Raw genomic sequence first — 23,613 nt, 5'->3', positions numbered from 1 at the left:
TCTCAGAGCCTCACAGGCAGAGTGGTCTGCAGTTCTGACAGTGAATTGCATTTCCAAACCATACAACCCCTACTGGCCTAACCAGTTCAGACTTTAAAAAGAAAAAAACTACTCTGAGGAGCAGAGAAATCCACCTTCCTCCCTAACAATGAAGAAAATATTGTTTTTGTCTTTGTCTTATGTGGGTTTTGTTTATTTGTTTGGGCTTACCTTTTTCTCTCTTGCTTTCTTCTATTTCTCCCTTTAGGTAGTCATTATATATGAGCCACAATAGCAATCTTTCAATATTCAATATTAACCCTTCCTCTCCTATTACCTTCCCCCATTTTTTTCTTTCTAATCTGAATTAGATCAGTTCTCTTATTTTTCTTCTCTATTCCCCTTCTATAATCCTTCTCTGTTCTCATTGTTTTTGGCAGGTTGTTAAATTGCTAGATCACCTTTTTTTTCTCTTTCTTCTTTCTTTATCACCATACCTTTAGGTAGTGATTTCTGTCTATCCCCTCTTCCTTCTAATTACCATCCTGTAGTTACTTTAGCCACTTTGCCTCACATCCTTATTACACAATACATCTTGTACTATTCATTAGTATTTTCCCTCCTATCTTCTCCCCGTTCCTCGCTTTATTATGTCTCCCTAATTCATGAAGTGTTATCTTTGCTCCTTTATTCCTCTAAAAAAAATACTAGAACATGGTGGTGATTGTTCTTAATTAGTAATTACTGTATTTCCGTAGTGGATGTGTATCAACTGTAATTGCTTCTGTATCTAGTCATCTTCTCCCTAAGTAGACCAAGGGACAAGATCCAATATGTTGAGCATAGGTGGTAAGTGTTTTCACAGCTAAGCTACACTCCCCCAGTCCAGTGGTGAGAAAATACACAACACAGCCACTGCCCAGTCTTTCCTAAACATGTTTATGCTTCAACTGAAAGGACACAGGAGATTTACTGAGACAGCCTGGTCTCAATAAATTCCAATGTAAAAACACAAGTAATATGAAAAAATGATGCAATATGTCTCCTCCAAAAGTCAACAATTCCACAATAAAGAACTTGAATGATAGTGAAGTAGATGAAATCTCAAACAACAAATTCAAAAGAATGATAAGAATTATCAATGAAATTAAAGACACATAGAAACAGCTGAATGAATTCAAGAAAAATACAAATATCCAGACAGTGGAGGCTCACACCTGTAATCCTAGCAACTCAGGAAGCAGAATTCACCAGGATCATGGTACAAAGCCACTCCCATGCAAATAGTTTTCGAGACCCTATCTCAAAAATACCCAACACAAAACAAGGAGCTGGCAGCATAACTCAAGTGGTACAGCACCTGCTGTACCAACTCTTGAGTTCAAACTCCAGTGCTGCCAAAAAAAATTAAAAAGAATACAAATAAACTACTGAATGAATTCAAGTAAAATTCAAATAAATAGTTGAGTGAAATAAAGACAATGAATGATATATGAAAAAAGAATTCAGTAAGATATAAAAATCCTGAAAAAAATCAAAATGAAATTCTGGAAATGAAAGCTCCATATCTAAAATAAAATATTCCATTGAAAGTCTTGGTAATAGAATGGAACACAGTAAAAATAGAATATCAGAACTTGAAGATAAAATAGAAGAATTAAAACATCCAGTTAAAGACAAAGAAAAAAGCAAGTACATATGGAACATGTAAGACCTCAGGTACTATTAAAAGACCAAACCTACAAACCATGGGCATGAAAAAGGACAAAGGTGCTAAGGAATAGATAATAGCAGAAACCCCCCCCCCAACATAAAGGAATAGATAATAGCAGAAAACTCCCCAATCTTGATAAAGAGATGTTATCCAGTACAGGAAGCTTTTAGAACACCAAACAGACAAGATCAGAAAAGAACTTCCCAAACACATATTATAGTTAAAAACACTAAATATATAGAACAAGAAAGAATAAGAGCTGCAAGAGAGAAGCAACAAGTCATCGATAAAGGCAAATCCATAAGAATAACAGCATATTTCTAAATAGAAGGTCTACAAGCAAGGAGGGCATAGAATGATATATTTCAAGTCCTGAAAGAAAATAACTGCCAACCTAGATTAGCAAAGCTATCCTTCATGACTGAAGGAGAAACAAATCTTTAACAATAAGCAAAAACTAAAGAAATTAATGACCACTAAACCAGCACTGCAGAAGATATTTAAAGGAATCCTATACACAAAAGAGGAATATAAATGCAACCAGGAAAATATTGGAAAGGATAAATCCTACAGATGAGTAGATAAGCAAATGAGGATTAGGAAAGAAACAAATGTTACAAAAACAACAAAAAGGCAGGAATTACTATGTATCTTTCAATAGCAACGTTGAATGTAATGGCATTAATTCTTCAATCAAAAGAAATAAACGGGTAGGTTGGAATAAAAGAGTAAGCCCCAACCATTTGTTGCTACAAGAAGTACAGCTCATAGGCAAGACAAAAAACAGGATTAGAATAAAAGGACAGAAAAAGATATTTGAGTCAAATGGAGTTTGCAGGCAAGCAGGAGTAGCTATACTCATCTGACAAAGCTGACTTCAAGCCAAAATTAGTCATAAGACACAAAAAAAAATGTCAGTTCATATTATTGATAAAGGGAACTATCCATCAAGAAGAGATTAACGATTGCAAATATTTATGTACCAAATGTCAGCACTCCAAATTTCATAAAACAAACACTACTAGATATAAAAACACATGTAGAACCCAACACAATAATAATGTGTGATTTCAATACCCCACTCTCACCAATAGCAAAACTTCAACAAAGAAACTTCAGAATCAAATGACACTATAGACCAAATGGATTTAACAGATATTTACAGAATGTTTCACCCAATAGCTGCACAATACACATGCTTCTCAGTGGCCCACAGACTTTCTCCAAAATAGATATTTTAGGACATAAAGTAGGTCTTTACAAAAGCAAGAAAATTGAAGTAATCTTTGGGATACAGTAAAGGCATCACTAAGAGGAAAGTTTATAGCTATGAGCACCTACATTTTTAAAAAATCAGAGAGATCTCAAGCTCCTAACAATGCATCTCAAGCTAAGAAAACAAGAACAAGTCAAACCCAAAATTAGTAGGCTGAAACAAATAAGAGACTGCCCACAGAATGGAATAAAATCTTTGCCAGCTATTCATTCAATAGGGACTAATATCCACACTTTACAGGGAACTCAAAAAACTCAACCCCCAAAGAACCAACATCCCAATGCAGAAATGGGCACATTAATTAAATAGGGAATTCTCGAAGGAAGAGGTACAAATGTCTAATAAATACATAAAGAAATGTTCAACTTCTTTGGCTATAAAAGAGATGCAAATCAAAACTACACTAAAATTTCATCCCACTTTTTGCCCTTGAATATGAACATTTATATTCAACAACAAACAACAAATGCTGGTAAGGATGCAGTGAAACAGGAACCCTTATATGCTGTTGGTGGGAAGGCACATTAGTACAACCATTACAGAAAGCAGTATGGAGAGTCCTCAAAAATCTAAAGCTAGAACTGCCACATGAGCCAGTGACATCACTCCTGGGCGTATATCCAAAGGAGTGTAAGTCATGATACAATACAGACACTTGCACACTAATGTTCATCACAGCACTATGAAATAGGAAAATAAGTCAAATTATGCCTATTTGCAGATGATATGATTCTATACTTAAAAGACCCTAAAGATTCCTGTAGAAGACTTTTAGATCTGATACACACTTTCAGCAGTAGAAGGATACAAAATCAACATACAAAAATTAGCACCTGCAGTGAAGAACATGCTGAGAAAGAAATTAGGAAAATAGTCCCACCTGCAATAGCCTCAAAAGATAAAAAATAATAAACCTAACCAAGGAAGTAAAAACACCTCTACAATGAAAACTATAAAACACTGAAGAAATTCAAGAAGTCACCAGAATATGAAAAGACCTCTCACGTTCATGAATCAGAAGAATTAATATGGTGAAAATGGCTATATTACTGAAAGTAGTCTATAGATACCATGTAATTCCTATCAAATTTCCAATTCCATTCTTCAGGGAAACAGAAAAACAATACTAAAAATTATATGGAAGTACAAAAGATCCCAATTACCCAATGCTATACTGAACAAAAAGAGCAATGTTGGTAGTAATAATTCCTGACTTCAAATTATACTAGAGAGATATAGTAACAAAAGCAGCATGATACTGACACAAAAACAGACATGTAGACCAAAGGAATTTAACGGAGGATTCAGAAATAAGCCCATGCAACTACAGCCATCCCATTACTGATAAAAGTGCCAAAGACATATGCTGGAGAAAGGAAAGCCTTTTCAACAAATGGTGCTGGGAAAACTGGTTACCCACTGAAACTAGATCCCTATCTCTCACTCTGTACAAGAGTCAATTCAAAATGAATCAGAGACTTTAACTTTAAAGTACTAAAGGGAAACATAGGGAAAAGACTTCATTATGAACACATAAGCAATGATTTTCTGAGTAGGACTCAAATAGCTCAGGCAACAAGGGCAAGAACTGACGGATGGGATTGCATCATATTAAAAAGCTTCTGGGTCAATACCCCAGCAGATAAACTGAGGTCCACATCAAATTTGAAATATTTAAAGTGGATATAGTACTGATTTGAGTGGTAGAGCACTGGCCTAGCAAGCGCAAGTCTTTAAATTCAATCCAGTACTGCAAAATAAATAAAAATAAAATTTAAAATGTAAAATGAATGCAAAACTATTTTGACAATTCAATTAAGAGTCTTCTTGTGGGTTATAATGATATTGGTAAAATATGTCTCCTGATATCCTACATAACAAATTCCCAATTGACTAAATACCAACTGTTTTTATAACTATGCAGTCACACTTATGATTGGTGGAGAGCTGTATACTCTTATATTTTTTGATACTACAGAACAAGATTAAGATTATGACCACAGAATTATCCACAAACAGATGTGTTTCTAATCTGTTTTTCAGTGGTCTCTCTGTCCGCCATTTGAAATTTTTTAAAACAAGTTAATGCCTGAGATAACTTCCCATTATCCAAAGTCTTCTTTATTGCTCATTGGGACCCAAATTGATCTCAGAAATGAACCCTCCACTGTTAAGAAACTTGCCACTAATAAATAGAAGCCTATCACTCCAGAGACTATTGAAAAGCTGCACATGATCTGCAGGCTGCCAGGTATGAGCAGTGTTCTGCACTCACACAGAAAGGCCTAAAGAATGTGTTTGCAAAGCAGTATTAGCTAACCTGGAGGCTCCACAACAAAGGAGAGTAGAGAGTATGCGCTCCTATGACCATCTCTCCAGAGCCCTTTCTGTACAGCTGGTGTTGTCATCATACTAAATCAAACTAAAGATTAAAAATTACATTTTTACAACAGTGACAAATGCCCTAAACAGGGACCAGCCAAGGGAATCCCCCTTTTGCCACCTTGCATATGAGGAACCCTTGAGCAAGCAAGAAAATAAACTATAAGAGACCATCATGTTAAGTGAAATAAGTCAGATTCAGAAAGACAAATATGTATTTTCTCTCATATTTGGAATTTAGATTATAGAAAAAAAGATGTGAAAGCAGAAGGGGCCTACTGGGGGAAAGAAGGAACCCAGTTGGAGGGTGAAAGGGGGTGAATAGAATCAAAGTGTATAGCATGCAAGTATGAAACTATAATAAAACTCATTTTGTACAATAAAAATGAGAAAAAGGAAAAAAGTCAAGAGAGTGGGGATTTGAAGACCATTTTTTCAAAAAATAAAATGTAATGGAGAAAAGTGTTGCATGCCTCTGGATGTGGAGCCTCATGGCTCGATAGGTAGTGAGAGAGGGAGAAAAGGAAAATGTAGAGGAAAAAAGAAGAAATGAGCAAAAACAGGAAGTCCTTAACAGTGTACAAATGTAAATGATTACAAGTCATTTGGGATATGATTTCTTTAAAAATAAAGTTACTTCTAAATTTTATATAAGAACATCATTAAAAATTTTTCTTAGGGGAAGAAAGAAAAAATAACATTTTGATATGAATTAAAAGCAAGTAGCATTTAGTTTGAATTTAGGTGGCACAGATGGGAATTTATAGAAATTTTTGGCAGATCTTCAATGGCATTGTCTTTTAAAAAAAATCCAGTTTTTCCAAATCAAGAACAAATGTGAGGCTGGGCACAGTGGCTGACTGGTTACCCACTGAAACTAGATCCCTATCTCTCACTCTGTACAAGAGTCAATTCAAAATGAATCAGAGACTTTAACTTTAAAGTACTAAAGGAAAACATAGGGAAAAGACTTCATTATGAACACATAAGCAATGATTTTCTGAATAGGACTCAAATAGCTCAGGCAACAAGGGCAAGAACTGACGGATGGGATTGCATCATATTAAAAAGCTTCTGGGTCAATACCCCAGCAGATAAACTGAGGTCCACATCAAATATGAAATATTTAAAGTGGATATAGTACTGATCTGAGTGGTAGAGCACTGGCCTAGCAAGGGCAAGTCTTTAAATTCAATCCAGTACTGCGAATGTGTATATATATGCACACATTATATGGGCTTATTACTTTGGAATAAGATTAGCTACAGTTGGGCAATGATGAGACTTGTAGCTCAAGTTATGTTAGAAAAAAATCAGACAAGGAACTTTTAATAACTTTATTTTGAAAAACCTATCCAACCAATGTATTTTCTTCCACACTTTCATTTCTTTAAAAAAAAAAAAAAAACAGAAACAAAGGCGAAAACTTATCTCGATACAGGTTTAGAGTCAGCCAGCTCAGCGTTTAAACAGTTCAGGTCGGCCAGGAGGCATCCTGCACTTGGCCTCTGCGGAGCGCGCGCCGCCCAGCAGCGCGGGATGAGGCTCTGCAGCTTCTGCCCCAGGAGCGAGTCCGTGAAGACGGCCTTGGCGAGAGACGGGCGCAGGTTGTGGGCCACCACGGAGTAGAGCACGCACTGCCGGTCCCCCGAGTAAGGCACCTCCCTGCTGGCCATTTGCCAGAGCGTGATGGCAAAAGAGTAGATGTCGGCTTTGGGAGTCACGGTGGCTCCTGTCAGTAACTCCGGGGCTCGGTGGGTGTAGGTGCCTCCTAGAGGGTAGGGGCGAGCCCGGGAGCACCGCAGATCTCCCAGCTTCTCGGAGCAACCAAAGTCACCAATTTTACAGACACCCTGCTCACTGACCAAAATGTTCGCCGGCTTTAGATCTAAGTGCACAACTCCTTGTGAGTGAAGGAAAAGCAGGCCTTTGGCGACATCTAGGGAATACTTTAGACACTTCCCCAAACTTAATTGCTGTCCATTGCCATGGTGAGGCTTCCCCGCCTGCTCCTCAGTGTCGTCGATGGCACCGTAAATGACTTGATGTAAGGTGACGTTGCCTCCAAATTCCATGATTATGGCACCCAGACTATCTGAGTCAGCCGGCGTGCGCGTGCTGGCAGCCACGATCCGCACTATGTTGTCATGGCGCAGCCTCGCAACGTTGAGCTCAGCCCAGAAACTCCGCTGGGATGCTCGAGGATTCTTGGTGTACTTGTTCACTTGCTTTATAGCCACAGGAAAGCCATGGTAAGTCGCCTTATATACCGAACCAAACCCTCCAGCTCCCAACTTGTGCAGCAAGCACACCTGTTCCCAGTCAATGGAGCACCAGGCCAGCCGGCGTGGCAGTCGTGGGGACCGAGGAGGAGTGACCCCCGGCATTAGCTTCCCCGCCTTCCCTGGGAGCACCAAAGGGCTGCTGCAAGGCCTGGAGTCCAGCGACGGGGACAGCTCTCCAGAGAGGTAGTGGCGTTGGGCAAGGGGCGAAGGCATCAAGCTCTTTGAAGCGACACACACCTGGGACACTCAGGCGACTGAAAATACCAGGAGAAGCCAAGAAAGGCTGGAAGCTTGGCGCTGACTACTCCTTCCTCCACCCCAGCTCTTTTCTACTCTTCCTTGTTTTCTTCAAATGAGCCACGTCTGTGCTGTCACTCAGCAAGGGTTTTTATCAGATAGGGAAAAACCTGAATGAAGCTCAACAATCCCTCTCAGAAGGAAGCATAGACCTTCCACACTTCAAGTGAATTCTTATCAAAATGAATTCTCACCAGATAAACAACTGAGAGCTGCTCCAGAGCTCACCCTCTTTTACACTATTTCTTTAATCATAGAAAAACGGGTTTTTGTGGAGTCTCATCTGATGACCATCATCAGTCCTTAGATGAGATGGCCACACACTTTGCCGGCTATAATGATTGTTAGTGTATTCTCCTGCTGCATTAAATCACTTTCAGCAGTTAGTTATTGGCTTCAAAGATTGGAATATAAAGAGAAGACATGTGTTGAACGCTTACCAGGATAATTAGATGCATATGAATTAAAATTTGCAAACTTAAATTAATTCATCCACATAGAATTACTAATGCAGGTCAAAACACATCACCTAAGTTAACCAGGTGGGGAAAGAGAGAAACTCTGAGACACTCCATTCAGTTTATACAGCAAATTAGCAAGACTTCTTAGCAACACAGCGACTTTCTAACAGCCCTTCCTCTTCCAGTCAATTCAGCTTACCTGGTGAGCTCACTTGCAAATGAGTTACAGAAATCTTGAAGCAGAGTTGTGGAAGAAAAAAAAGAATAAAAATGCTTCACGGTGGTGATGATGAGAGCTTCACATAAAAACAAATATGGGGGAATTGTAGAAGAGGAAAAATATGAAAAAATAAAAGTGGCACAAATCACTGGTACCTATATATAATGTAGAAAATCAACAAACCATAAAGTCTTCCTCTCTGATTATTATGAGTACATTAATTTTCATGCCATATCTTCAGAATAAAGACCAACAATATTACCCTGTTCATTAAAAACAAACAAATTTGTTTTCTGTTTTAGTTAAATGAGAGTTTCTTTCTTCTACATAAGGGATGAGTAAACACACTTTGGGGATGACAGTTAAATGCTTCTGAAGTATATAGGTTCTGAGAAGGCAAATTTGTAAACTCAAGACATTTATATAAGCCATTCAAAGTCCATGTAGCCCTAGATGACTATGTCTGTTTTACACTGTGTGGCTTAGTTCTCATCTTGTGTACAATACCCTATTTGCACGTATCTCTGACAAAGTAGATTTCAAACCTACATTGATCAAACGAGATAAAGAAGGACATTCCATACCAATAAGAGGGGAAACAGACCAAATGGAAATAACAATTAACCTATATGCACCCAATGTCAATGCACCCAGTTTCATCAAACATACCCTGAAGGACCTAAAAGTATATATTAACTCCAACACAGTGGTCATGGGAGACTTTAACACCCCATTATCAATAGATAGCTCATCCAAACAAAAAAATCAATAAAGAAATCCTAGATCTAAAATATACCATAGATGGAATGGACCTAGTTGATATCTACAGAACATTCACCCAACTTCTACACAATATACGTTCTTCTCAGCAGCCCATGGAACCTTCTCCAAAATAGATCATATCCTAGGGCACAAAGCAAGCCTCAGCAAATATAAGAAAACAGAAATAATGCCATGCATTCTATCTGATCACAATGCAATAAAACTAGAACTCAACAACAAAAGTAAAGACAAAAAAAACATGCAAACAGCTGGAAACTCAATAACTAATTGCTTAATGAACAATGGGTCATTGATGAAATAAAAGAGGAAATTAAAAAGTTCCTGGCAGTCAATGAAAATGAAAACACACCTACCGGAACCTATGGGACACAGCAAAGGCAGTCCTGAGAGGAAAGTTTATAGCCATGAGTCCATCTATTTTTTTTTTTTCGGTGGTGGGGACCGAACTCAGGGCCTTGCACTTGCCAGGCAAGCGCTCTTCCACTGAGCTAAATCCCCAACCCCGAGTGCATCTATTAAAAAGACTGAAAGATCCCAAATCAATGACCTAATGATACATCTCAAACTCCTAGAAAAACAAGAACAAGCAAATCCAAAACAAATAGAACGAGAGAAATAATAAAAATAAGCGCTGAAATCAACAAAATAGAAACCAAAAAAACCATACAAAGAATTAATGAAACAAAAAGTTGGTTCTTTGAAAAAATAAACAACATTGACAGACCCTGGCAAACCTGACTAAAATGAGGAGAGAAAAAACCCAAATTAGTAGAATCAGGAATGCAAAAGGGGAGATAACAACAAACACCATGGAAGTCCAGGAAATCATCAGAGACTACTTTGAGAACCTATATTCAAATAAATTTGAAAATCTAAAAGAAATGGACAGATTTCTAGATACATATGATCATCCAAAACTGAACCAAGAGGAAATTAATCACCTGAATAGACCTATAACACAAAATGAAATTGAAGCAGCAATCAAGAGTCTCCCCAAAAAGAAAAGTCCAGGACCTGATGGATTCTCTGCTGAATTCTATCAGACCTTTAAAGAAGAACTGATACCAACCCTCCTTAAACTGTTCCATGAAATAGAAAGGGAAGGAAAACTGCCAAACACATTTTATGAAGCCAGTATTACACTTATCCCTAAACCAGGCAAAGACACCTCCAAAAAGGAGAACTATAGGCCAATCTCCTTAATGAACATTGATACAAAAATCCTCAACAAAATAATGGCAAACCGAATTCAACAACACATCAAAAAGATTATTCACCATGACCAAGTAGGCTTCATCCCAGGGATGCAGGGGTGGTTCAACATACGAAAATCAATAAACGTAATAAACCACATCAACAGAAGCAAAGACAAAAACCACTTGATCATCTCAATAGATGCAGAAAAAGCCTTTGATAAGATCCAACACCATTTCATGATAAAAGCTCTAAGAAAACTAGGAATAGAAGGAAAGTACCTCAACATTATAAAAGCTATATATGACAAACCTACAGCCAGCATTATACTTAACGGAGAAAAACTGAAACCATTCCCTCTAAAATCAGGAACCAGACAAGGATGCCCACTATCTCCACTCCTATTCAACATAGTACTGGAATTCCTAGCCAGAGCAATTAGGCGAGAAGAAGGAATAAAAGGAATACAAATAGGTAAAAAACTGTCAAAATATCCCTATTCGCAGACGACATGATCCTATATCTTAAAGACCCAAAAAACTCTACTCAGAAGCTTCTAGACACCATCAATACCTATAGCAAGGTAGCAGGATATAAAATCAACATAGAAAAATCATTACCATTTCTATATACTAATAATGAACAAACTGAGAAAGAATATATGAAAATAATTCCATTTACAATAGCCTCAAAAAAAAATCAAATACCTAGGTGTAAACCTAACAAAGGATGTGAACGACCTTTACAAGGAAAACTATAAACTTCTGAAGAAAGAGATTGAGGAAGACTATAGAAAGTGGAGAGATCTCCCATGATCATGGATTGGTAGAATCAACATAGTAAAAATGTCGATACTCCCAAAAGTAATCTACATGTTTAATGCAATTCCCATCAAAATTCCAATGACATTCATTAAAGAGATTGAAAAATCTACTGTTAAATTTATATGGAAACACAAGAGGCCACGAATAGCCAAGGCAATACTCAGTCAAAAGAACAATGCTGGAGGTATCACGATACCTGACTTCAAACTATATTACAAAGCAATAACAATAAAAACAGCATGGTACTGGCACAAAAACAGACATGAAGACCAGTGGAACAGAATAGAGGACCCAGATATGAAGCCACACAACTATAACCAACTTGTCTTTGACAAAGGTGCTAAAAATATATGATGGAGAAAAAGCAGCCTCTTCAACAAAAACTGCTGGGAAAACTGGTTAGCAGTCTGCAAAAAACTGAAAGTAGATCCATGTATATCACCCTATACCAATATTAACTCAAAATGGATCAAGGATCTTAATATCAGATCACAAACTCTTAAGTTGATACAGGAAAGATTAGGAAATACTCTGGAATTAGTAGGTATACATAAGAACTTTCTCAATGGAACCCCAGCAGCACAGCAACTAAGAGATAGCATAGATAAATGGGACCTCATAAAACTAAAAAGCTTCTGTTCATCAAAAGAAATGGTCTCTAAACTGAAGAGAACACCCACAGAGTGGGAGAAAATATTTGCCAGCTACACATCAGACAAAGGACTGATAACCAGAATATATATAAGGAACTTAAAAAACTAAATTCTCCCAAAACTAATGAACCAATAAAGAAATGGGCACGTGAACTAAACAGAACTTTCTCAAAAGAAGAAATTCAAATGGTCAAAAAACACATGAAAAAATGCTCACCATCTCTAGCAATAAAGGAAATGCAAATTAAAACCACACTAAGATTCCACCTCACCCCTGTTAGAATAGCCATCATCAGCAACACCACCAACAACAGGTGTTGGCGAGGATGCAGGGGAAAAAAGAACCCTCTTACACTGTTGGTGGGAATGTAAACTAGTACAACCACTCTGAAAAAAAATTTGGAGGCTACTTAAAAAGCTAGACATTGATCTACCATTTGATCCAGCAATACCACTTTTGGGAATATACCCAAAAGACTGTGACACAGGTTACTCCAGAGGCACCTGCACACCCATGTTTATGGCAGCACTATTCACAATAGCCAAGTTATAGAAACAGCCAAGATGCCCCACTACTGACAAATGGATCAAGAAAATGTGGTATCTATACACAATGGAATTTTATGCAGCCATGAAGAAAAACAAAATGTTATTATTCACTGGTAAATCGATGGAATTGGAGAACATCATTCTGAGTGAGGTTAGCCTGGCCCAAAAGACCAAAAATCGTATGTTCTCCCTCATATTCGGACATTAGATCAAGGGCAAACACAACAAGGGGATTGGACTTTGATCACAAGATATAAGCGAGAGCACACAAGGGAGATATGAGGATAGGTAAGACACCTAAAAAATTAGTTAGCATTTGTTGCCCTCAACGCAGAGAAACTAAAGCAGATACCTTAAAAGCAACTGAGGCCAATAGGAGAAGGGGACCAGGAACTAGAGAAAGGGTTAGATCAAGAAGAATTAACCTAGAAGATAACACACATGCACAGGAAATTAATGTGAGTCAACTCCCTGTATAGCTATCCTTATCTCAACCAGCAAAAACCCTTGTTCCTTCCTATTATTGCTTATACTCTGTCTTCAACAAAATTAGAGATAAGGGCAAAATAGTTTCTGCCGGGTATGGAGGGGGTGGTGGGGAGAGGGAGGGGGCGGAGTGGGGGGTAAGGGAGGGGGTAGGTGCAGGCGGGAGAAATGACCCAAGCATTGTATGCACATATGAGTAATAAAAAAATAAAAATAAAAAGTCACCATGGCATTACAAATGAGGAAAAAAAAACCTGAGGATAAGAACTGGAGGCATAGCTCAAGCAGTAAAGTGCCTGCTTTGCAGACGTGAAGCCCTGAGTTCAAACCCCAGTCCCACCAAAAAAAAAAAAACCTGACTATGACTTTGAGAAATTTACATCTCCATCAGATCAAGGTTGTTTCTCATGTTTTATGATGATGACACTGAGAATTGCTGAGGTGAAATGTCTAGCTTAAGATAACTCAATCAGAGAATGAAACTCTAAACCAATTGAGTAGAGATGACAATGAGAGGAAATTATGCTACATCTGGCCTCTAACATCCCCTGCCAGAGACACTGTGCCAAAGGGGCTTTCTCTCCAGAATTTCCCTTTCCTCACCTTGGGGGACTCCTCTCTGGACACCTCCATGCAAAGTACTAATTATGTGAGTGGGACACAGATTCCCCAGAGCTTCATCCCCTCTTCTAAATAACTGGGAATGTTGATTCCCCTGTTTCCTCTCTAGTGAGAGGACTCATCAGGTTCCTTCCTTTCTCTCCAACTGCTGTTCTCCACAGATTCCACACAGCTATTTTTGCTACCAGCAAAATACGAATTGGCTGCCACCACAAGGCTCAAGTCTTCGCCTTGTATGTACCCCAATACAGGGGTCTCCAGAAACAGACACCACCACCTCTGTTTCACAGACTTAGGTACCTTCTTTCTAGACATTTCTTGATTTCTTTGCTGATAAGCAAGATGTTACCCACCCCCTATCTTCTTCCTAAGGTGCCTGGCTCTGGTCTCAGGTTCCCATTTTAGAAATCAACAGTCATACAATTGAGTCTTTTGTTAATCTCTCTCACTGTCATTTAAACTCACAGAATCCAGAGCAGAAGCAAGAGTTTAACATATCATCTAAAAACTCAAGACCTAAATATTAGGGCCAGAGGTTAGACATGAAGGTAAGTTTATTATTACATTTTCCTAGGGGAAAATGGTTGTGCAGCTGAGGGTCATTTTCTAGAACAGCACGTGAGGTTTAGGAACACATTATTCCATATATTTTACAACAGATTTGCATTCAGGGTGTATAAAGGAATGATGGTATACGTGTATTGAAGCTATGTATTTGGGGATTTGTGGATGCATGTCACTAGGATATTATCTCTGCAATTTTATTACTATATGCCTATTTCTATGTTGTGGCATATTGGAAGGTTTAGGACTTGCCCAGCTGAACTGGTATATGCTAGGTAATCACAATACTAAAGAATTTGACATCTTGTCTCTGGTCATCATTGGCTCATAAACTGAATGTTATTTCATGTATTTTGTCCATGTTCAATATGACCTCACTGCTATAAAATTATCTAGAAATAAATATCAGAATTTGCATTTTTTTATACTCCATAATCTTTAGTATAACAGTGTCTGGCTTATTTAAAAAAAAAAAAGGCAAAGACCTTGGAGTTAGTCAGATTTGAGTCAAAATCCTATTAAACATTTATAAACACTATGAACTTAGACAAGTTACTTAATTTGGATTACCTTCCTACCCTGCTCTATAAATAAGACTAATGCCTAATTTGTAAGAGGTAGAGACTGAAGTTGATGTATGAAAGGAAAATTAATTTTTATATCAGTTCTGTCATCACTTAGGGTAGGAACCCTTTAAAAACTTGTTCACGGGGGTGGGGTTGTAACCAGTATTGCGGGGAGGGAATTTGTTTTTTGATTTGTAAAATAAGGATGAAATCATTAGTAGTCAATAAACAGCTTCAGTGTACCAAACACTGGTTTAATTGCTTTGTGCATTTAACTCACTTCACCCACATCTGTTTTCATGAGAAAACTGCAGCACTGAGAAGTGAAGTACACGCCATGGTAGCTCAGCTAGGAAATAGCAAAGTCAAACCCCGGTAGTATAGCTGCTGAACCCTTGTACTTATTCACACCATTAATACTTGTTCTTCCTACTAAGGATAAAATGAAAGAATCATATAAGCAGAATTTTTATTGGGGGGGGAAGGGAGCATTTTTCCTGAAAAAAAAAAGATTGTGGTTCTTAAAAGCAATGAATCTGATGTCTTAAAAATAAGTTATCTATATAACGAGATCTGCCAGGAACATGCAGTAGAAAGATTTCTATGTAAATTTCATCAATCACATCAACTATGATGGTTTTATACCGTAAGATACTTGATTCAACATCATTTTCAAGGGTTAAAAGGCCCTTAAGAAAATGAAGTTCTGTTTTTTGTGTTTCCCTCCCCCCCCCATTCCCTTTTCATTTGTTTGAAACATTTGATAGTAAAGCCTGGAGATAGGACAGGAGCCTAAGAAGTCATATAGTTCAAACTCCTCAATTTACATGTGAGAAAATTGAGGCAGAGGAACATGAAGCAACCTCCCCATATCAAATAACCTAACTCTGCCAGCTGGGACCCAGGTCTTCTCACTTCTGGTCTTCCAGCTGACTCTTGGCTAGCATGCAGGTGCTCATCTGTCTGATCACCAGCATTACACAGCAGGAGGGACACAAACATCGCAAGCAGTCTCCTCTGTCCACCAGATTAGACATCAGTAGTCACAATATAATGGTATGTGTTAAAAAGGAAACTGTAGCTCAGTGGTAGAGATCATGCTTAGCATAAACCAGGTCCTGGGTTCAATTCCCAATACAAGAAAAAAAAAGTAAACTGAAGCACAACAGAATTTTTTAAATTTAGCTGTTTATTTAATTGGGCAACTCCAACTTGGGGAGAGCCAGAGGTAACAGAAGAGGAAGATTTTCATAGGACAAACTAGAAGTAAAGCAAATATGTAATTGGTTCCCGAACTGCCGTATTTGGTCTAGTCCATTGAAAAGACCCTCATTATATAAATGTGTTGGCTGCTTCTAAGTGGTTCAGTTTTCTTTTAATATTAGCATTTACAAGAAATAGTTCAAATGACATCTCACTTATGTTTGACAATTGAGCAAAGTTAAGTCACTTATGGTTTTGTCTGCTCAGGAATTCTCCTAGCCTCAGCTCCATTTGAATTTAATAGTTGCATAAATAGAAGTGGAACTCCTAAAACAAGCAAGTTGCTAATTCTGAACTTTTACTTAGCACAAGCTTGAGTATTGTCCTAACTTTTAGGCACTACACATTTCCAAGGAAAGTTGGGGAAGGAGGCTCAGAGTGAAATCTGGCTGCAAGTATCTGAAGTGCTGTCATATTAGTGACAACATTAAATTTCTTCTTGGCTCCTGGGAGTACAATCAGAACTAGGAAGACACTGAAAAAGTACTGATTTTGAACTCAGACAGACCTAAGAACAGGTCATAGGCAACCTCTGAATCGTTGTGGCCTTAGTACAACATAATTAGCCTTTCTCAAGCATGATTTATTAATTCATAAAATAGATTCTCTCTCCTTCACAGGATCCTATAAATATATATAATTCAAGCGTGTGACTTACTAACCTTAGGGCTAGTAACCTTAGGGTTCAACTATGTAAATGGAAGTACAATCTATAAGTTACTGCATGTGCTTTTCTCTCCTCCCTAGTTCATCCCCACATTCCCGGGTTTTTTCTTCGCTTGTAAAATGTAGTGTAAATCCTTTTTTATTTCATCCTTCCAAACATTCTTGTAGTTTCCTTCCTTTAGGTCAACCACAGCGCAACAGAGGAGCGCTTCCTCCTGCTTGGTTTCTCAGACTGGCCCTCCCTACAGCCGGTTCTCTTCGCCCTTGTCCTCTTCTGCTACCTCCTGACTCTGACCGGCAACTCCGTGCTTGTGCTGCTGGCAGTGCGCGATCCGAGCCTGCACAGGCCCATGTACTACTTCCTCTGCCACCTGGCCCTGGTGGACGCGGGATTCACCACGAGCGTGGTGCCGCCGCTGCTGGTCAACCTGTGCGGCCCGGCGCTCTGGCTGCCCCGCGGCGGCTGCATGGCCCAGCTGTACGCGTCGCTGGCTCTGGGCTCGGCCGAGTGCGTCCTCCTGGCGGTGATGGCGCTGGACCGCGCGGCCGCCGTGTGCCGCCCGCTGCGCTACACCGGGCTCGCCTCGCCCCACCTCTGCCGCGCGCTGGCCGGCACCGCCTGGCTCGGCGGCCTCACCAACTCCGCCGCGCAAACCGCGCTCCTGGCGGCGCGGCCTCTGTGCGCGCCCCACCAGCTGGACCACTTCATCTGCGAGCTGCCAGCGCTGCTCAAGCTGGCCTGCGGCGGCGGCAGAAACACCATCGAACGACAGATGTTCGCCGCCCGCGTGGTCATCCTGCTGGTGCCGACCATCGTCATCCTGGCCTCTTACGGGGCGGTGGGACGCGCTGTGTGGGACATGCGGTCCAGCGGAGGCCGGAGAAAAGCGGTGGGCACTTGTGGCTCCCACCTGACAGCGGTATGCCTTTTCTATGGTTCCGCCATATACACCTACCTGCAACCCACGCACAGCTACAACCAGGGACGGGGCAAGTTCGTTTCACTCTTCTACACCGTAGTCACGCCAGCCCTTAACCCGCTCATCTACACGCTCAGGAATAAGGAAGTGAAAAGGGCAGCGAGGAAACTCCTCGGGAGTCTCTGGAGAGGGCAGGTCGGACAGTGAGAGAGTTGGGAAGGGAAAGAAAATTTAGCCCAGAGCCCAAGGATGGAAATGCCTAGTGGAGAATCAGTCAGCTTAGCCTTTATTCAGGCTGTTCATTTTTGTATGAGAATCTGCAATATTTGTCCTCATGGAGTCCAGGGTGAATTGGGGAGATTCCTTCTTCCTATCAGGTAGTGCTCAGATTCTTGAGGGCAAATCCCTGAATCCTTTACACACATACACACGGTGGGGGGGGAGGTGTCGGTAAAAAGGCCTTGGGCCTTCTACTAAGCTAATGAAGAAAGGAAATGTAATGGGATGGAAGGCTTTCTCATCCTGAGGAGGTAACTGTAACCACCCCTTAAGACTCCACATACAGGAAAGATGATGTGCAACATGACACTTACTTTTAGCTTTCTCTCAGTCTGATGGAAGTCCATGGAAAATCCCATGGTCTCAGCCATCAAAGGTCCCTCAAGTTAACAAGGAAACCATAGGCCCTACTCTGCAGCAGACTCCATCCAGGAAAAGGGGGCATGGCCTCCATTCCTGGAAAAACAGTCCAGCCTAATGCAGACCTAGCCAGCTGACCAGTGCCCACTACAGAGCATTTGACCCATAAGTGTAGGAGGAATGCCTTGCATGGGGAATTGTGCTGAGTGGAGTTAAATTGGGAATCCCACCTGTGGGAGATGGCTCTTGAACAAGAGAATGAACCAGAACTGGTGGGAAAGAAAACAGACATGTCCCAGTCTGTGAGAGAAACCTACATGTGATTCACCAGTAGTGAAACCTAGGAGAGGGACAGTGAGACAGAGAGTAAATAGATGGAGGAAGATGGAGGAAGGGACCCAAGTTCCCAAAAGGAGCAGGTATGATGAAAGAAGCAGACAAGAAAATGTTCCTTCAGCAAGAACTGTAACAGAGGGTTGGGGTAAACCTAGAAGCCAACTCCTTGCCTCCCTTACCCAAAGAGATGCCCCTGATCTAGAGAAAACTTGCTAGATCCAAAGGCCGGGCAGGGACTGGTCCACAATCCCTACCTTTCAGAAATTCTGTTCCCTCCTGAAGTATATCTACCCCAAAGGAGACTCCACTAGAGACACAAAAATCTCTAGATCCCCATGGAAAATATGTCTACCCCCAGAAATAAGAACAATTTTAACTGGGTTTGGGATATAGAGGATAAGAAGAGGTGCCATGCCAGATTTCATTTCCTATCAAGCCTCTTTAAATAAGAAAAGAAGTAGTTTGAATGAATTTCTCAATTATTTATTAGATTGTGATCAAGTTGGAGTAAAAAATTCATTTCATAATAAATCATTTCAATATCCCCTATAAGTAGAAATCTAATTTGGCTCAACAATTATGTGATATTATAGATGAAGCACTGAGCTTAATATAGAAACACAAAAATTAGTAGAACATGAATCCCAACCTAAAACTTACTATTTTATCCTGTAGGAAATGAAATAGGAGTTTTTCTATCAGAATGTATAAAGAAAGAATTAAATTTCAAGCCAGCTTTGAATACTGTCCATAATGTGCCTTATTTTTTTATTTTATGCCAAGTGTGTTGGTACATTCCTGTAATCCCAGCATTCGGAAGGCTGAGACATGAGTACCTTGAGTTCAAGGCCATCCTGGGCTACAGGGTGAGACCCTATCTCAATTTTTTTTGTATTTTCTATTCTCAGTAATATAAACAATCCTCTTCACTTAATCAATTATGTAAGGACCAAAGAATTACAGATTTAAAAAATATTCTTTATTTTACCCTCCCCACCCCAAATTTTACTCTATATCATTCTCATTAATTTTGGTAAATCATCAAAAGATGTGGTTTGTAAGTAAGAGCCAAAAGGAAATAAGCTTTTTGCTCCTGATATCACCCCATCCCCAGAGTAGTCATCCCTCAATGCAATGCCTGGCCAGGAAGAACAAACTGCCCTTTGTGATGTTGTAATTCTCCATGATCTTCCCATCTTCCAGTTTCTTTCCATTGCAAGTCACAATCTGTTTCTCAGATGTTATACCAGTCACATCCTCAATCATCTTTTTCACCTGGGCCACTGAGTTGGCTCTTCGCACACGGAGGAGGTGCCTCTGCCCCTCATCACTTGACTCCACCAGAATCAAGGGTAGCGCCTCATCACTGGGCTTCACTACCTTCAGGGTAAGGTGGATGGAAGTCTCCTTGTCGAGGTCATAAGACAACACCTTTTTCTCAGACTTTAGGGTCTGGGAGCCCAGCAGAAGAACCTGGTCCTGCACAGGAACCTTGGTCTTAGACCTGATGTGTTTGTTGATCTTCCTCACTTTGTCATCCAGGCTGACTTCAAAGGTCATACATGCCCCTTTCTCAGAATGGACATCCACCTGGGCAAAAAAAGCCAAGAGACAGTTGCCTAGAATGTCTCCCACCTTTTACACCCCCTGCATCCTCACCTTAGTTGTTCCTACCCTTCCACTGCCTGTCTGGCCCTCCAGCTCCTTTCCAATAATCTGGGTTCCTCCCTCTCTTATAACTTCTTTTTTGGAATTCCCAGATTATAACACAAATACGAATGTTAGTGTCATTCCTTTTGAGCCGTATCTCTCATCTATCTCAAAATATAATTAATTTTTTACCTTATTTACCTGCCTTTCTTTTCCAGATAAAGTTTGTCAGATGTCAAAAATAAAGCCAACTACAGACTTTCAAAAGATGTACACCAGATTCTGAAAATAACTCCAAGACCTGGTAGCCTCATAAGATAGTCATGGCCATTAGGATGCCTTCTGTGACTACTTTAGATGCAAATCCTGGTTAAGGCATATAATTTCTGTACTGTTAGTTTCTTTCTATGTTCTACTGCTTTATAATAACTTACATATTACAGTGATGCTATTGTTCAGTGTTATTTGTTACTCTATATTTCTTGTGTTTTATATCTATTATAGAATATGACCTCTTTTAATTAGAGTAGTACCTCACTCAAAGAAGGGAGGGGCTATATCTAAGTTTTACTTAAATTACTGGAAAATTATGCAAAATGGAGATTACCTCTGTAAAGCCTGAGAGAACCTCCTTATTACTCCATTCAAAAATAGCTTCTCAAACTAGATGCTACAAGTATTTCTTCATTGGAGGGTCTTTCCTCTTTGTTAAACATCACTCTCATTCCAGGTTCTCTTCATAGTGCATATATTCTTTCTTATTTAGGGCAATGTATTAGATCACTAACAAGATAAACTAGTTTTGTGAAACTCTCCTTTGGGAGAAGAGGGAAGCTTAAGTTTAAGAACTCTGGAAATGGGGCTGGCTGAATGGCTTAAGCAATAAGAGCACCTGCCTAGCAAGTGTGAGGCCCTGAGTTCAAACCCCAGTATCATCAAAAAAAAAAAACAAGAAGAAGAAGAAGAAGAACTCTGGAAATATTTCTCTGTTTCCGAATCTTACCACACCTATGGGTTATAAAGCCCATCCTCACTTCTTGCCATTTCTCCCAAAGAGAAGTCAGCCCACTGTCTCACTCAAAAGAGAATTTAGGAGCCAAATGACCAGCTTCTTTTCATAGCACCCTCCTTCTCATTCTGCAGCTATTAACACTACTCTCATCTCCTTCAAAGCACCCTCCCATCACCTCACTACTCGGAACACTATCCCTTGTCCATTACTGAGATATCTCTCATACTCTTGGATGTGATTTTCCTTTCCCCTTCCCCTTTATGAAATCCCAGCTTACGAAACAGGAACCACTGGGAGCCATATCTACAATCAAGGGAACAGAAACAAGTAGATGAGAAAAGGGACTTTGTGTCTGGCTTATATATCAGCAGCTGAATTGGAAATACCCTGCCAGAACTGCTATGTTGTCAAGTTTGGCTACAACCTTGGTTCTCATGAACTTTCTTTCACTTTTGTTGGAATGGAGTTAATAAAGACTACTTTCAGTTCATGTACTTCTCCCCTCAGCTAATCAGTTTGCACTCCTTGTTCTAAACATTGGGTGGCCCTTCTATGTTGAGAATTTTTCCCTGATTACCCCATCCCCACTCCCAATCCTACCTTATGACAGTCCCACCTGTAGCCCTGGCCTTCACTGACTTGAACATCTGTTATGCTTGAGACCCTCACCTGCTGCTTTTAAGACCATTTCCTTAGTTACAGGACTTCCCGAGAGCAAGGGTACTCAGGAGAGGACAATCAGGATTAATGTGCGATTATGTGGCTGTGTGAGCCCATTCATACTGGCTGGCAGAATGCCTGAAACCTGCCTGGAAAAGACACAATCCAGAGAAACAGTCCTAGACTGAAAAGACTTGAGTTGGAGTCGCAGGGGTGCCATTTGCTACATTACACTGGGCAAATCTGTTGCCCTCTTAGTTTGTTTGTTTGTGTACTGGGGCTTGAATTCAGGGCCTCCTGCAAGCTCTTTATTGTGTGAGCCACGCCCCCATCCTATTTACCTCTTTACATGTTGGTTTCCTGATTTATAAAATGAGATGATTAGAGAGGGTTCTATAGTGTCTTCCAGGCTGATAATGTTTTCTACAAAGAACATTGCATTCTTAGGCCTTGAGTACTCACCTTCTACATCACCCCAAAAACTGAAATTCAAATCACTACTTGAAAACAATCCTAAACCAACAATTAAAGGCAGACTCCCGACCTCCACACAGCCAATCCACCTGCACTCTCACACCACAGTGTGTCTATTTCTCCAGCTCTACTCTTGGGCACTCCTCATTACGGTGATCTCAAAGTGCTGCTCACTCTTTTTTTTTATTCGTACGTGCATACAATGTTTGGGTCATTTCTCACCCCCCCCCCCCGCTCTTGAGACTTGGCTTGGGACCAAGAGTATCAGGAAAGTCACTCAATCACTCTAATCCTAACTTTCCAAATTTGTCACTGCCCTCTCCCAAACCCTCAGGACGCTACCTTGGAACCAGTTTTCAATTAAAAGTGCTTCAGAATTTTTCAAAGTAAGAAACCTACAAAAAATTCCAAGTTAGTACCTTTGTTTGCTGTGTTCATAGTGATTATTTACTGTATCTTCACTCACTGATAAAACCTAAATAGTCTGACTTTATTGCAGAGGGGTCCATCCTAGAGAACGTGCATTTATAGAAGTGCTCATGTAGAGTAAGGAGATTCAAGAGTTCATTCCAATACTTCAAAATCACATTCTTTCATTTGATGCTCTTATTAGTCAGTTAATAAACCTGGAAAGACTGTTACTACTTAAATGTATCTTGTGAAATGGACTTGCTTTTTTAAAGACATGGGATAAATAGGAGGGGAAGACTACCTGATTGTATAGACTGAAAACCACTCTCCCTGTTATTCTCCTTTCAGATCTCCCTCCAGGTCCCTGTTGTGTCCACATCCCCTTCCACACCCCTGCCCTCATCCTTTATTCCCTGTCCCTAATCACCACTCACCCAAGGTTCTGAACTTTGGCTATGAACCAACAGGGAAGGACTGCCCTGCAATCACTGTATAATGGCATGGAGATTCTGAAACATAATCAGTGGCCAGGCAGAAAATACCAGCTCAGGTTGAGGGTGAATAAGAAGCAAAAAGCCTTAAAGCAAGGTATGACTAGCAGAAGGGCTGGGGAAAGGAAAAGTTATACAAACCCACACATGAGTAAACTTCACTCACTTTTTAAATTTTATTTGCACTCACTGTTTTCTTATATTTTCATGTCATTTCTGGGAAACCAAGAGGAAGAG

At 39.9% G+C, this 23,613-nt stretch overlaps 3 protein-coding genes and 1 pseudogene across 3 annotated transcripts; 2 read left to right on the top strand and 2 right to left on the bottom strand.

Annotated features, from left to right (window-relative positions):
* The first annotated feature begins 4,759 nt into the window (after positions 1 to 4,759).
* Positions 4,760 to 5,385, top strand: LOC109677973 (cell division control protein 42 homolog; annotated as a pseudogene).
* Positions 5,386 to 6,778: 1,393 nt separating this feature from the next.
* On the bottom strand, positions 6,779 to 7,849 carry Mos (MOS proto-oncogene, serine/threonine kinase). The gene has a single exon (XM_020153693.2). It carries the CDS (start codon positions 7,847 to 7,849, stop codon positions 6,779 to 6,781), a length of 1,071 nt encoding a protein of 356 aa, XP_020009282.2.
* Positions 7,850 to 15,799: 7,950 nt separating this feature from the next.
* On the top strand, positions 15,800 to 17,910 carry Or2i1 (olfactory receptor family 2 subfamily I member 1). Its single transcript, XM_074084814.1, has 2 exons — positions 15,800 to 15,910; positions 16,966 to 17,910. The coding sequence occupies exons 1-2, from the start codon at positions 15,800 to 15,802 to the stop codon at positions 17,908 to 17,910; spliced, it is 1,056 nt and encodes a 351-aa protein (XP_073940915.1).
* A 1,887-nt stretch (positions 17,911 to 19,797) lies between these two features.
* On the bottom strand, positions 19,798 to 20,238 carry Ubd (ubiquitin D). Its single transcript, XM_020153695.2, has one exon. The coding sequence runs from the start codon at positions 20,236 to 20,238 to the stop codon at positions 19,798 to 19,800; it is 441 nt and encodes a 146-aa protein (XP_020009284.2).
* Between the last annotated feature and the right edge of the window lie 3,375 nt (positions 20,239 to 23,613).

Source organism: Castor canadensis, chromosome 8 (genome assembly GCF_047511655.1).
Source record: "Castor canadensis chromosome 8, mCasCan1.hap1v2, whole genome shotgun sequence".
Taxonomy (NCBI): Eukaryota; Metazoa; Chordata; class Mammalia; order Rodentia; family Castoridae; genus Castor; species Castor canadensis.
This window is presented reverse-complemented; position numbering and strand designations above follow the sequence as displayed.